Here is a 15,526-nt window from a genome sequence, read left to right on the forward strand (position 1 = left end):
TTTAGTTTGCTTTTTTTCAAGATTTAGGGCAGAAAATGAAAACAAATCAAAGAAAATGCAATTACGTAATTTCAGCTAACAGCACACAAATAGTAAACTTCAGAATCGTGACGTCAGTGACAGAGGGCAAACGTGCCATCTGTCTCCGTCATTTTAGCCTGTGTCCGAATCCAAAAACTCAAGAGGATACACCCCGACACTGTACGACACGTGTCGAACATCTCTAACACTAAAACAATCAATGTGGGGCCCTACTAGCTAGCGTGCCTGAATCTGGGCTTCCTCCTCCTCCTCCTCCTCCTCCTAATGCGAATGGGAACCGCAGATTCCAAATACGCCAATTGCGTGGCAAAAAAAGCCGGGAGAATGGAGGGAGGGATTAAGAAGTGGGACCCAGCAGCCGCATTGCTTAGCTGGTGGTCCACCGAGAAACGGCAGAGCATATCGGCGTTTTAAGGCATTACTTTAAAATTGGAATTCGAGTGATAGGCCCAAGTGTAAGAAGTAACATGTATGTTTACATATAGTATAGAGTCTTTAAGTCCAATCCTAGACAAAAAAAAAAAAAAAGACCTTTTAAATAATAAAATAATAAATAATAATTATTATTATTTTCAATTTAAATGGCTTTGCTAAGGATTCAAATAGTTTTTCTTTTAAATACTCTTTTTATGGATGTCTTCAACCAAAATATATTCATAAATGTTTTTAGAAAAAAGAAAATAAATTATTCAAATGAAGAATAATTTTCTTTTGTAATTTGGTCAAGTGAATAATTTGCAACTAACAAAATACAAAGGAAAAAGATGATAGGGTAAAATTGTAAATCAATGTATAGGCTTTGATTATTATTATTATTATTATTATTATTTTGGGTTAATTATGAGAATTTCTAGATTAAAAAATCTTTATTGAAAGCTAATTTATGAATCCATTTTTATGTCTCTCTCACACTCTCTTTGCTGGGTTGAAAATGGATATAGGAGTAAAGTACTAAAGCATGAACATATGAAATAAGGTGTGTAAGATCTTAAATACTGATAATGACTTATCAGAAAATAAAAGATATGAAGTCTTCACATATATATGACAATGAACTGAACAAATGAGCATTTTCTATTTAGTTTGTCCCTAAAAGGGACCCAAAAAAAAAAAAAAAAGAAGAAATTAAAGATAAAGGGAAAATAGCCATAACTCAGAAACTGTAAACACTGATGCATATTATAGACAAGTTGGCAGGACTCAAAGGCAGCAACAAGAATTTGGGGAAGATTGATGAATCCAGCTTGGCTTTTGTTGGCTTTTACCTTTTATACTCTTACCAAGAATTTGAGTGTCTATACAAAAGCATCCTAGGCAAATTTATACCCAAAGTTTATGTTTAGAGTGATTAATGCAATGAATTTGGCACTGGGGTTTGGCCTTTCTTACTATTATTAACTATTTAAGGCACATTTAGTTTGCTTTGAAAATGAAATCTGATATTAAATGTGTATTTTTTTTTTCTAATTATAGCTATTTTAATTATTTCTCCTTCTGCTTATTATTATAAACTATCATTAAAGTTGGTGAATACTAATAAAAAGACTAGAATTATTTCAACAAAAAAGAAAATAATAATAAAAAGACTAAAACTTTTATAAATGAAAAAACCAACTAAACTATCCTTTCATGTTGAATTATTTTAAAAAAATTAAAATAAGATATTTTTTTATGAATGTAAATTTTCATTTTATTCGAACGCAAAATATATAGTAAACACTGAATTTTATGTGGTTTATTATAATGTATTTTTGGAGAACTCGAAATATATATTTTTTTCATTGGAATTATGAAAAGTAGTTTGGTAGTAATATATATAAATATAGAGAAAATAATTATGATGCCATAAACAACAAAATATGCAAATAGTTCAAGATTTAGGAAGGAAAAATGAAAAAAACAAACAGTTCTTAAATAATGGAATCATGAATTGGATATACTATTCAAGTTTTGAATCTGTAGTATGCAACCTGTAATTGCCTCTCAAAAAGGACAAAATAAAATTACACAAAGTCAAAATAAGGTACTCTTGCCCTATTGCACCACAAAAACACATTAAGTAGATCTATAAATCTACTTGGATCATCACTATTTCACAGATTAATGATCATTACAGCAGCTATGCAAAATTTTTTTACTTTGTCTTTTCTTCTTAAAGTACTCCATAGTAATAATACAACTCCATAATGGAAAAAGGAATAACAACCCATTACAGTAGCAGCAGTAGTGAAAAATATACTAATGAAAATGGACAAAACTAGAGTCCAAAAAGTTTCTTACATGCTTTAAAGATTCTGCCTCTGCTATTCTTTTGCTTCATAGATCTTGTTGTTTTTGTATCACCATCATCATCATCATGATCGGCATCAGCATGATCATCATCATAATGACCATCATGTGTTGGTGATTGCAGAGTGACAGATTGGTCATGGATTCTACAATACCTTTCAGTAACTGATGAAGATCTTCTCATGGAGAATGCTTTCTTTACTGAATGAAGTACAGAAGAAGCTGAAGCTGAGGAAACTGAAGAGTTCCTTTTCAACTTCATACCAAACATCTCTTCTTTATACCTTCCTTGATCTTCTTGTAATCCAAGGAATGAATCTTTGATATTATTGGTGTTGTTGTTGTTGGTGGTGGTGGTGGTGGGGTCGGTTTTAGCATCACTGCACTTGATTTTCTTGGTTTCTTGATGAGTATCGGTAGCAGTACTGTTGGTTTTTGTGGGTTCAAGAGATGTTAAGAGATCTGAAAGATCCATGGTTCTTGAATTTGTTGAGCCAATGATTTTGATCTTGGAAGACCCTTTCATTTCTTGATATTATATTCTTTTATCTCTTATTTCTTGGACAAAAGAGGGAGAAGGAAAAAAAAAGAAAAGAAAAAGAAATAAAGGGTAAAATAAAGAAAGAAAGAAGGTGGGGTTATGACCTAGGATTTTTGTTAATGTTGAGGGTTTATCAGAGATATAGAAGATGCAGTGGTGATATATATGCAAAGACAAGGAGAAGGTAATGAAGGTGGGTCCTAGTAATCTGGTTTCTAACACTCAAAAAGGATGGGACATAAAAGGTTAAGAATGCCCTTCACAAACACATGGTGTGGATTTAGAGAGAGTGCTTTGAAATGAAGGTAGATGCAGAAAATGAGAAAATGTTAAAAAAATTTGGACAATTTTCAAGTTTTAAAAGTTTTGGTGCAGTTAAAAATTGTTGTGAGTTGTTCTTTCATGTCTAGGAAAATGGAACTATATAATCATTATAGTATAAATGGTTAAGAGGGGAATAATCTCCTCCACAAGATTAAGCCCTTAAAAGCCATAATTGAACCAAAAAAGATAAATGCAAGACCAAGTCAAAAATCCATTGAAATCCACCATTGTTATTTGGTCTTGTTTATGACCTTTACTAGCTATTCATAGCAATTTTGTTGAAAAGTATTCTCCATATTAGCAAAACCCTGTACTATATTATAAATTACACTTAGCATTTTATGTTAGTTGTTTTAAATGTATAAAACCCAATTATTTTCTTGGCTGTTTCTTCCAAGTTCAGTTAGATTTAAATATTATCTTTCCTTTTCTCTTTTCTTACCATTTACAAGCATTAAATAGTCAAATCCATACTTGTCTTATAAAATTAGATATTGAAATATTTAAATTAATTATGATAGTTCACTTTCAAAATTTCTTTTGTTTTAAAATATTATCTTATCTAATAGTTTCAATTACTTCACTTTCTTTCCATCCTAACAGGTCAAATTCAAGAATCAAGTGGCTGTGGTTCTAAATTTTATCTCAAAATATTTGTAAATTCTTTACATTCATTAAAAAAGAACTGCTCCTACATATATATATATATACTGCCCTTGTACATGATGGTGATATGGTTATCCCTATACTTAATGCCATTGGCCATGACTGCAAGGAAATTTCTGAGGCAATGGGTGCCAACAACAAATCATCCATTTCTTTCAAGCAGAGAGGTTGATGACAAACTTTTCAATAAGTACTGGCTAGGACCATCTCTGCAAACAAGACATTCCAAATTGACTTATCTGTCTTTACTCCTTGCCCATGGATAATGCCATTCCACTAGTCACTACTCTTCATGTCTTTACCAATTGCATAGACTGCCAAACAAAATTGCCTCTTTCTCCAAACCAAAAACTAAAAAAGAAATGTTCAGAAACATTCATATCAACCAACAAAAGCTTAATTAGGCAAATGTTGCAAAAGATGAGCACATATATTGGGTCCAGATTATTATGAAATTTGAACCTAACACTCACTTCTACAATATAGTCTCCTTTTACTGCTAGCGTAAGACACTAGTTATATTTTTTCTTCTTATGACGATAATGAATTTTTCATTCATTAAAATACAACAACAAAAAAGAAAACAACTTAATCGTCTCATCGAATAAAATATTAAAAAGTATATAGATATATCATTTCATTCTGAGTAATGAAGATTTATTTTTTAAACATTCTTCGATAGCATTTATGAAATTATTATAAATTGTGACTTGGGCATTACAGTTAATTAGTGTTGATCTACAAAAGTTTTCATTGTTGAATAGTGTTAGCATGTTAAAGTAGTTCACACTAGGGCTAGTTAAGTACTCAAGCACATGATCATCAAACACATTTCTTGATCGTGCCTGTCCACATAACAACAATGAGAATCAATAAATTACATTATAATAGTCCAACTATAGTAGGCTTTATAAGGGTTATTTTTTAAAAGACAAATGGGAAAAATAAAAAAAAGAAAAAGAAAAAGAAATAATGTGCATGTTCAATGCCATGTAGAGAACAAAAGAAAGAAAAAAAAATAGGGAAATAGAAGAGAAAAAGTCCAAAATGATCTTCTTCTAGGTAATGCACGAGGAACACCTTAAATCTAAGATCCAAAAATGTTTTGAAGTCAGCAATAAAGGCCAAAAGCCAACCGACATCACCAGGAATTTAATAAATTTGCAGGATTTGGAAGATGTCAAGTGAAGTTGATGTAATGATATAGTCTTTTGACTACTAAATTCATCCATAAATATTAACACAAGTCTTTTAAATTTTGTTGGTTGTTGGATCCTTTGACTTAAAGATGTTTTTTTTTAATGAGGTTAAACACTTAATTTTATATCAATTGATAAGGTTGGAGAGACAAAAATTGTAAACCATTTTAGGGTTTGCTGTTTATAAATCTCTCATAGTGAAAATAATAAATAATAAATAATAAAGCGGAAAATAAGAAAGAAATTTAAAAGAGAAATCATTATATTTTAATGTGTTTAGACATAGCATTACATGAAATTATGGTAGTCTCTCAAATGTACGATAGTTTTATATAGGTGGTTATGGTAGTCTCTTCTTTTTATTCACTTAAATTCATTTTATAGTTCACAAAATTAGAATAATCTTGAGCTCATGATTGCATGGACCTTGCCTCTTCTCAATTGGATAAAAATTAATACAGATGGTGTGATGAGGCCTTTTGGTCGAGCTTGTGCTGGCGACTTAAATAGGAATTTCAATGATATTTAGTGTTCAAGTTTCAGTGCCAAGATTGGAATTTGCAATGTGGTTGTTGAAGAAGCTTGAATGTTATCCACTGTCTGAGAATGGCTTGGAATAGAGAGCAATACATAGGGGCTCTTGGAAGTGGATAATAAGGTTCTAGCTCATCTGTTGACTAATTTTTTGATTTTTCTCTTTAGTATTTTTCAATAATTGCTGAGATTCGAAAAATAGAATTGGTATGTCCAAATAAGAACTGGTATGTCCAAGTAAGCCATATTTATAAAGAGGATAATAGGAATGCAAATTGTCCTGTTGCTATGAGTTTCACGTTGCCTTTGAGATGCCATTACTTTGATCAACCTCCAGATGATTTGAAGGACGTTCTCATGCAGCATAAGCTTGGTGTTTCTTTTTCTAAATTTGTGACTATTGTGTAATCTGTTCCATAGGCTTTTGCCTCTTCTTGATTGAAAAAAAAAATGAAATTTTTATTTGATTATAGTTGTGAAATATTACAGTTATGTATGTTTGATTTAGATTTAATTGTATATTATTTTTTCTTTTAATAGAATGATTTTATTTATTTATTAATTTTATTTTCTAAATTAAATTTTAATATTTAATTTTTAGAATAAAAATTATTTATAATATTAATTATAAAATAAATGTAAATAGATTAATAATAGTTAAAAAAATTATATAAATTATAATAAAATATTAGTCAAAAATCAATTCTAAAATAAAATCAGAGATGAAATATATGATGGTCTCCAATTTTAGCTACCATATGATGTGGTTGCTGAATGGCCTCTATTTTATCTTCGTTAGTCTCCGATTATTTTCAATTAGCAACCATAATGAGACAAAATAGCGACCACATTAATTTTTTATCGCTATTTCATTTTGCGACTAGCGTTTTAGCTATCACTTATGTGGCCACTATTGACCTTTAGCGACCACTTAAAGACCATTTTTTATGGTAACTAAATCTGATTTTTTTTATAGTGATTTATTATATATTTATTGAGTCCTTGAACATTTATTTATCGTTCTATTAAGGACTTTCTTCACAAAATTGACAACATCATACTTAAAGAATATTAATTAAGATCCACATCATTTTTTATACGTAATTTTGTATATGGTTGGACTCTTAAATCTAAGTTTTCTCTTCTTCTTGAAATCAATGGGTGTCATAAAAAAACCCTAAATTCTTTGCATTTTGAAAAGTTTAAAAACTTTCCTTTCTCATTCAATTTCTTGGAAGCAATTTCTTTGCTTCTTTAAGACTTCTTTCATATTTTTATTTAACTTACCTTTTCTTTTATTTGATACAGCTTTAAATTGTCCTTCATTTTTCACTCCTCTATTATATAAGTAATTTCTCTTCTGTATTAACTGCATTAGATTCTTTGATAAGGACCGAACATCTTTTTTTGTTTTCTTTTTATACATTCTAACTCACACAATCAAGTTATTTTCAAGAAAACATCAAAACCTTATGATCTTAATACCTTTCTAAGGAGGTTCGTTTTGTCGTTAGGATTCGTTTTCGATCGCCATTGCGCTGCCACATTTTACTTTGCTTTTTTTTTTTATTAATATTTTTTTAAATAAAAATGAACGTGAGTTAGATCTTGTTCAATTGTTGATGCTAATAATCCTAGTCGGCTCCTAACGTGTTGCGCCTCTCTAACGTAAAGTGAAAACAAACGCTCTCAATTTCTATGAAAATAGTCTTTAATAAAATCAAAATTTATTTTTAAGGGTCTGAATAAAATACAACCGTTATACAGAGTTTAATTGCAACAAACAATGGTTCTGGTGTCTTTTAATGGGTTTTCCCTTTTTTTTTTCTGATTTTTCTAATGTGGTTAAGATGCTTAATTGTCATGTGGTTAACTGATCGTTGGGCTTTTACCATTGTTTAAGGCCCATCTTTAATTGGATTACAAACGTGGCCATGAAAGTCTGATTGCCTTTCGGCCGAAATGATTACGGCCCACTTTCATCAGCTTATCGTCTATATTCAAACCCTACCAAAATAGTTCTTCTTTGAATGGATATAATACGAAGTTAGACGGAATATATCTTCTTTAAACATATTCACATGGACTTACATAATTGGTTTAATAAATAAAATTTTAAAGATATATATTCTTAAATAAAATATTAATTATCCAAATTCTAAAAATATATTTTGAATATAAAATAACTAAAATTTAAGTTAAGATATCAAAATATAATTAAATCTTTAAAAATGATAAAAATATTTATATAAATATACGATAAGAAATAAATAAATCTTAATATATTTATTTATACCATATATCATTTATTATTTTTAAACGTATTTAAATATATATATTTATTTTACTTTTAGGGTAATTTTAATTTACCGTTTGCTGTGTATAAAATATTTTAATGAAAAAGTTATTTTTATTTTACTGTGTATAAAATATTTTAGTGAAAAAGTTATTTTATTTAGATCTATCATTTTATTTATTTATTTATTTATTAAAATCTAATTACTAAAAACTCTTAGAAATCACTGAGGGCTTCAGTAGTTAATTTAAAAAATTTCCAAGATAAATAAAGATTTAGAAAAAAATAAAAAATTAAAACATTACAATTTCTACCCAAAAGATGGTTCCAAAAGGGTCACTAAAAGTATATAATAAAAAAAAAAAAGCAAAAATTTCCAAAAAATTGTTGCTTGCTTTGTTATAACGTCGGAAGGAAAAATCCAATGAAAATGCAAAGACCGATGCTCCTTAAACCGCGAGCTTGGCACTCTGGATTGGCTTCGAGTTTGTTGAGCTTGACGACCACAGGAACCAAAAGCACCTTGTTTCCTTCCTTTTTTTTCTTTTTTATCAAACACTTTCCTTTTCTTTTCGTCTTTCTTTTTTCAATTTCATCGCCATTAATTCTTTTTCTTTCTGTATATTACCTTCTTTTTATGGTTATATATATATAGAGAGAGAGTTGCAGTCTCACTTCATTACCCACTCTCATCACTGCTTTTTTTTGCCAGATTTTGTTTTTATAAGAATCCCTTAAACCCTACATAAACACTTCAAAAACCCTTTTGCTATTGGAGTTCGATGTCTTCTTATGTTACTTTAAATTTTGTACCTTCACTCAAACTCAATGTCAACACCACCACCACCACCAATACCAACTCTTTTCATTTATCAAACAATTTCTCTTCTTTCTTTGGGCACTCTTCCTATAATTCTTTCAGACATTTGAGTAGTTCTTCCACCTGCAAAAATCATTGGAATGTGATTACGGGTTCTAGATCATCATTCTCTTCCGTGTTCAAGTGTATTGCACGGAAATCTCAGCCTGAGGTTTCAATTGATGCTCATAATAATGGTGGTTACGGTAAGAGTTGAAGTTCTGTTTTTTTTTTTTTTGGAAAAATGTTTCTTTTTTTAATTTATTCTTTTCGTAATAAGTGAGACGATTTTGCAAGAATTCAATTCAGTTGAACTTTTGCACATGATTTGTTCCAAACAAGGCCGAAGAGTTTAAATTGTCTGTTTCAATTTCAATAGAGTTTAGGTCAATTTTCTGCGTTGCACATTCAAATAGTCCAATGAAATGAACATGTTGATGAACTTTGTTACTGATTTTGGTGTTAAGTTACCTTAAACTGCTACTTGCATTAGCTCTCTATGCAAAAGTTGGTTATGCTACGCTGTTGTTGTATTACTGATAGAGGATCGATCTTTTACTGATTTCTGTCTCTGAGAAGACCAAAAGTTTTTCATGTAACTATTTTCTTTTTCTTTATTTGGTTTTCTGTTTTTTTTTTTTTAAATTGCATATTGTGTATGTCTCTTCATGTTCATCAATGTTATTAGATGTTACAATTTTGTCACACTAGATGGCCAAAATTAGGAACACTTTCAGAAACTAGCAATTGCAATGGCTCAAACAATCCCTTATTGGTTTTGGTAGCTGGATGGCTTTAAATGAGCTTGTGAATCCCCTTATTTTCTGACAAACTTGGGAGGGTAGCGGGTAATTCAGGGGTGTGACTCACCTATATTCCCTTGAAACCATGTATCGTTGAATATTTTTTCCAAAACTTCAAACCAGAAACAGTATTGAAACATCTTTGATCCTTCCTTGGATTAGCCTAGATGACATGCTGCTATAGGATGGTAGTATATTAGTCCTGAACAGGGAAATAGCCATGGATCACATAGGAAGTGAAGTTGTCTTCTGATTGATGATAGTAGGTACTGGTAATACTGAAGTTTTTATATTGTTGCTATAGTTTCTGTGGCCTTTTTCTTTTTCTCAAAGAAGAAAGATCATTAACTAATATCTGAAAGGTAGATCTGATACAAAGGGGTGGGCACATCTGATTTCCAACCAACATAAAGACGTAAAGAATTCCCTTGTCTAGGAACATGATAAAGATCTGAACAAGCATAAAACTTCCCTAGTGAATTTTATCCTTTCCACAATACGAAGAGTCTCTAAGGGACAAGTATATTGGGAGAGAAAAAAATTCATCAGAGTGAGATTATCCGACTCAAAAAATAGAATATCAGAAACCCCTCTGCCTAGCTAACAAAACTGCCAGGAGAAAACCTTCCCCCTCCGCCTGAAGGGCCCTCGTAACAATTGGTGCTCATAGTTCCACTAAGAATGAAGTACTGATTTTTTTTTCGGGAAAAAAGATTGTGTTTTTAATTTCTTTTTGGGTTAATAAGTATGGCATTTTGTTGGATGTTTTTGTATGCAAGAGAAAGAGGAAATTTTGTGCAGGAAATGGCAAATGGGGCTTTGAAAAGATTGGCCCTTTTTACAATTTTATACTATCAAATTATATGCTTTTCAGAATGAAGGTTGTCTAATGACTATGAATGTGTGGAATTTGCTTTCTACGAAAGTGTACTTTTTGGTCTAAGCAATAAAGTAATAAACAATAGAATTGAAAGAAAAAATTAATCTTGGATATGTTAGTTCCCTTATGAATTTTTAGGGAACTACTCAGGAAGAATTATTTGCTACATTTTTGTTGGTATAGATTAAACAATGATAAAATATCGGATTAAATGGTCCAAGATAATTCACTAATTTTTGTTGTTTTTTACCTGGTAATGTTACAGAAGAGAGAGTGGTTGTGTTGGTTATTGGTGGAGGGGGAAGAGAACATGCACTTTGCTATGCCTTGCAACGATCTCCCTCTTGTGATGCTGTCTTCTGTGCACCAGGCAATGCGGGCATTGCCAACTCTGGAAATGCTACTTGTATTCCAGATCTTGATATCTCCGATAGTTCAGCTGTGATATCTTTCTGTCACAAATGGGGTGTAGGATTGGTTGTTGTTGGACCAGAAGCACCTCTTGTTGCTGGCCTTGCAAATGATCTAGTGAAGGTTGGAATTCCTACTTTTGGTCCTTCGGCAGAGGCGGCTGCTTTAGAAGGTTCAAAGAACTTTATGAAGAGCTTGTGTGACAAATATAAAATTCCCACTGCAAAGGTACTCTTTTATCCTCTACTTTTGAGATGGATTACAAGATGGTTTAACGTTTTATTTCCGACGGAATTTGGATAGCATTCTGCTATTGATGTATCTTTGTTCAGACTATAATTTTAAGTCAATGTTTTTTTTTACTTTGCTAGTCTTTTGCAATTTGTGACTTTCTTTTAAGATGTTTTCTTCTTTTTCTACAGTACAAAACATTTACGGATCCATTTGCTGCAAAAGAATATATTCAGGCTGAAGGAGCGCCTATCGTTATCAAAGCAGATGGCTTGGCTGCTGGAAAAGGAGTAATTGTTGCTATGACACTAGAGGAGGCAAATGAAGCTGTTGACTCAATGCTTGTGAAAGGTGCTTTTGGTTCTGCAGGCTGTCGTGTTATTGTTGAGGAATATCTGGAAGGAGAAGAAGCATCTTTCTTTGCACTAGTGGATGGAGAGACTGCTATTCCCTTAGAATCTGCTCAGGACCATAAGCGTGTTGGTGATGGAGATACGGGGTCTAATACTGGAGGGATGGGCGCATACTCCCCAGCACCAGTATTAACTCGAGAGCTTCAATCAATAGTTATGGAAACTATAATTATCCCCACCGTGAAAGGAATGGCAGCAGAAGGCTGCAAGTTTGTTGGAGTTCTATATGCTGGATTAATGATTGAGAAGAAGTCTGGCTTACCTAAGCTAATTGAGTACAATGTGCGCTTTGGAGATCCAGAGTGCCAGGTTAGCTATAAACCTTCTATTAAACATTTCTATAATTCTCTATTGAATTGATACCGATGATTCAGGGGCCTGTCAAAACTTTACTGGGCACTAAAGAACATCTATGATTTTACTTGAAATTCAATTTGAGATCTGTTATCTATAATTTACTAGCACTTTAAAATTGATATCACTACATAGAGGTTCTTTTTTAACTTATGGTACTAATTTTCGAAGTTATTGAAGAATCTTTGATTTTCTTGACTAAACTAAATCAATCATAAAATTTCTTGGAAGTGGCAATTCTGCTGCTTTATTATGTAAGAAAATAACTAGTCAAGAGGATGGCCATCAGCAGTGGCGGACCTAGAAATTTGTTTGAGGGGGGCAAATAAGATGTCATGCCTATTACAAAGAATGTAAAAAAATTACAAAGGAAATCTAAAATTTTTGGAAGGGGTGAAACAAAAAATGCAAAAGAACTACACGGATCTAAATTTTTTTTAGAAAGCTATGGGGTCTATAGCCACCCCTAGCCCCCCTGGTTCTGCCATTGGCCATGAGGCTTGTCTTCATCTTGTCAAGTATTTTATACCTTTCTTTACCTAAATCTTGTTCTCTTATTTTATATTCTGTCCCATTTTTCCCACAGGTCTAGTGATTTTTGGTATGAATTATGTGGTCTATGTCATTGCAGTATCTGTTGCATTATATCAAGATCCATTTTTCTGTTTATTTTTGTGCATATGGTGTCATCTGCATCTGGATTTTGTTCCAATGTTGCATTCCTTATTATTACATTTATATAAGATAGTTTGGGGATTTAATCTTGCTGTTGTTAGTTGTATCTTACAATCTTTTTTGTGAAATTGGTAGGATAAACCATAGGATATTGAGGTATTAGTTGGTGATGCTATTAGGTTATGCAGAAGATTTTAATGCTATGCACAACTAAAATGAAATGTTAGTTTTTGGTATTCACATAGTTTCTTTATGCCTTCTACAATTTATACCATAGTTCAACGACACCAACTTGCTGTTGTTATTATATATTTGTTGCCATAAGTTGGAGAGATTTCTGATAATCTCTTTGGTGCTGAGGTGATATATTTTGTTATAACAAACAGATGGAGTATTACAGTTAGTTATCATGATCATTTTTCTAAATGCTACTGAAATTGATACTGAAATATCAATTTCAGTAGTCCTATGACCCCATAATTCATGCGGTTTCTTTTGTTTTGTCTTAAAATGCAGGTTCTAATGGTCCGTTTGGAATCTGATTTGGCACAAGTCCTCCTTGCAGCTTGTAGAGGAGAGCTAAGTGGAGTATCTTTGAATTGGTCCCCAGGGTCTGCCATGGTGGTGGTAATGGCAAGTAAAGGTTACCCTGGGTCCTATGAGAAGGGGACTGTAATTGGAAACCTTGAAGAAGCTGAAAATGTAGCTCCAACAGTTCAGATATTCCATGCTGGAACTGCTTTGGATGCAGACGGAAACTTCATTGCTACTGGGGGCCGTGTTCTTGGGGTTACTGCCAAGGGAAGAGATCTTCAAGAGGCAAAGGATAGAGCATATCAGGCAGTTGAAGAAATCAACTGGCCTGGAGGATTCTATCGGCGGGACATTGGGTGGAGAGCATTTCCACAAAAGCAATTTGCGACGGAAAGGTAAAATTATTACTGATGTACTTGATGTTGCCTATCTAAGAATGCAAACTTTATATACTATGGAATGTTCGAAATTCCATGAAAGAGAAATGGTGATCATCTGGGGCCAGTCAGTCAAATGAATGAAACAGAAAGGTCCTCCGCAATTGTTCTTGTATTTGAAAGATACGCCTCGGATCTATTTTCTTTTTCTTTTTCTTATTCTACTGATAAAACTAATCTCCACTTTTATACAATCAAGAATAACAAGAGAAAATCAACAAATTTTTTAGATTGTGCACTTGTATTTCAAACATTGTAATGAGGATGCAGGGTGGTTAGGTTGGCCAAAAGTAGCATAGGACACAGCATCCTCTTGATTATTGATAGTTAATTTTTCTAGTCTTTCCATGTCGTAAATGAATAATATCTCAGAGCAAAATGGTCTAACTATATCTGAATTTGGCAATTGTTTTGCAAACAAGTAATTGGTTTATTTGATGTCTTAATAATTGCAGCATTTCATGTCTTTATATTACATTGTCAATCTTCAAGGAATAATCATCCAGCGTCACACCTTTATTAATTTTTTTGATTGGAAGCACCTCTTACATCATGAAGAATAATTTCTGGTATCTAATTATATGAAGTGTTTAGTTAATAACACTAAAGCAAACTTTTTAATTAAGAATGCTATAGAAATTATTACATATATTTTATGTTTCCAGATGCCTGTAAAAATTAAATTTAACAAACGATGGCCTAAGTTCTTTATTAAGTTTTGAAAATGATAAAGAATTTAGAATTTGGAAAAGAAAAAAAAAATGCTAAGAAATGAGATAATCAAGAGATTGAAAATGAGTGTAAAAAAGATTCCTTCAATTATAATCACTGCACTGCCTGTACTCCTTGCCACCACGAGCGCCATACTCACTGCGGTGAATACGTCCAATTAACCCAATTACTTCACCACCATGTTTTAATTTTAAATAAGTTGTCATGATGTACGGTTTAAATATTAATTTGCCCTTTCAATCGGGAGTCTAAAAAATGGCCAATTTACTTGGATTAGATATTCGGCCTCGCCTATTCGATAAAAGTTCCGAATGAAGCATCTCTCTCTAAAATTCTGGCATTAATGATCTGAGTTTTTGGGTGGAAAAGTAATTGTTTGTAAGTTGAAATTTGCTTCTATTATGGGTTTAAAGATCAATTTGCTTTTTCAATTTGGAGTTAATGACCAATTTTTAGCCAATTCAATCTAAATTTTTATAAAAATTAAGATATTGGATTCCATATATCACGTAAAGCAAGTGAATGAAAGACCTAATGGATAAGTAAAGTTTATTTTAGTTATTGAACTTTATATTATATATTAAACTTAGTAAAATAATTTGTAATAATTTTTTTAATATAATCTAATAATAATATGTAACAAAAAATAATTAATTTTTAATGTTTTAATAAAAAAATTAAATTAAATAGAAAAATTAAACTCATGCAAGTTTAAATTTTTATTAAAATTAGAAAAATTAGTTTCTTAAGAATATTAATCTTAATTACTAATATTTTTAGCATAATTTAGTCAAGTGAATAAGAAAATTAGTAATTAATTACTATTATTTAATTTAAATTATTTAGTAATTTCATTTTAACTGAGTTTGATATTTAATATAAAATTTTAAAAACTAAATTGAGTTTTACTTATTGATTAAGTCTTTTAATTGAACTTTTACTTGCTTTGCATGATACGTGGAATCTAATATTTTAATTTTATAAGAATTTGAACTGAATTAACTGTTGTTTTTGCCAGTTGGTGGATGAAATCAGCTAAAAAATTAAAATAAGAGTAAATTGGCCATCCACTCAAGTTGGTCTTTAAACCCATAATAGAAGCAAATTTCAACTTATGAATTACTTTTTCCACCCAAAAACTTAATGCCAAAATTGTCATGCATAAGCTCGGACAATATAATTTTAGAGAGAGATATCCTTCATTAGGGCAAATACATGTACAAACACCTCAACTTGTATAAATAAATCCATTATCCTCCTAAACTTCTAGAAAAACTCCTCACACATCTGAACTTGTACATTTAAC

The 15,526-nt window shown here is 31.4% G+C and overlaps 2 protein-coding genes across 2 annotated transcripts; one reads left to right on the forward strand and one right to left on the reverse strand.

The window, feature by feature from the left end:
• Positions 1 to 2,055: 2,055 nt before the first annotated feature.
• Positions 2,056 to 3,168, reverse strand: LOC8263271. The gene has a single exon (XM_025158655.2). It carries the CDS (start codon positions 2,855 to 2,857, stop codon positions 2,300 to 2,302), a length of 558 nt encoding a protein of 185 aa, XP_025014423.1. The 5' UTR covers positions 2,858 to 3,168; the 3' UTR covers positions 2,056 to 2,299.
• Positions 3,169 to 8,303: 5,135 nt separating this feature from the next.
• On the forward strand, positions 8,304 to 13,878 carry LOC8263270 (phosphoribosylamine--glycine ligase). Its single transcript, XM_002526396.4, has 4 exons — positions 8,304 to 8,956; positions 10,699 to 11,072; positions 11,267 to 11,797; positions 13,034 to 13,878. Exons 1-4 carry the CDS (start codon positions 8,674 to 8,676, stop codon positions 13,448 to 13,450), a joined length of 1,605 nt encoding a protein of 534 aa, XP_002526442.3. The 5' UTR covers positions 8,304 to 8,673; the 3' UTR covers positions 13,451 to 13,878.
• Positions 13,879 to 15,526: the final 1,648 nt, after the last annotated feature.

The sequence above is a fragment of the Ricinus communis genome, chromosome 6, assembly GCF_019578655.1.
Source record: "Ricinus communis isolate WT05 ecotype wild-type chromosome 6, ASM1957865v1, whole genome shotgun sequence".
In the NCBI taxonomy this organism is placed as follows: Eukaryota; Viridiplantae; Streptophyta; class Magnoliopsida; order Malpighiales; family Euphorbiaceae; genus Ricinus; species Ricinus communis.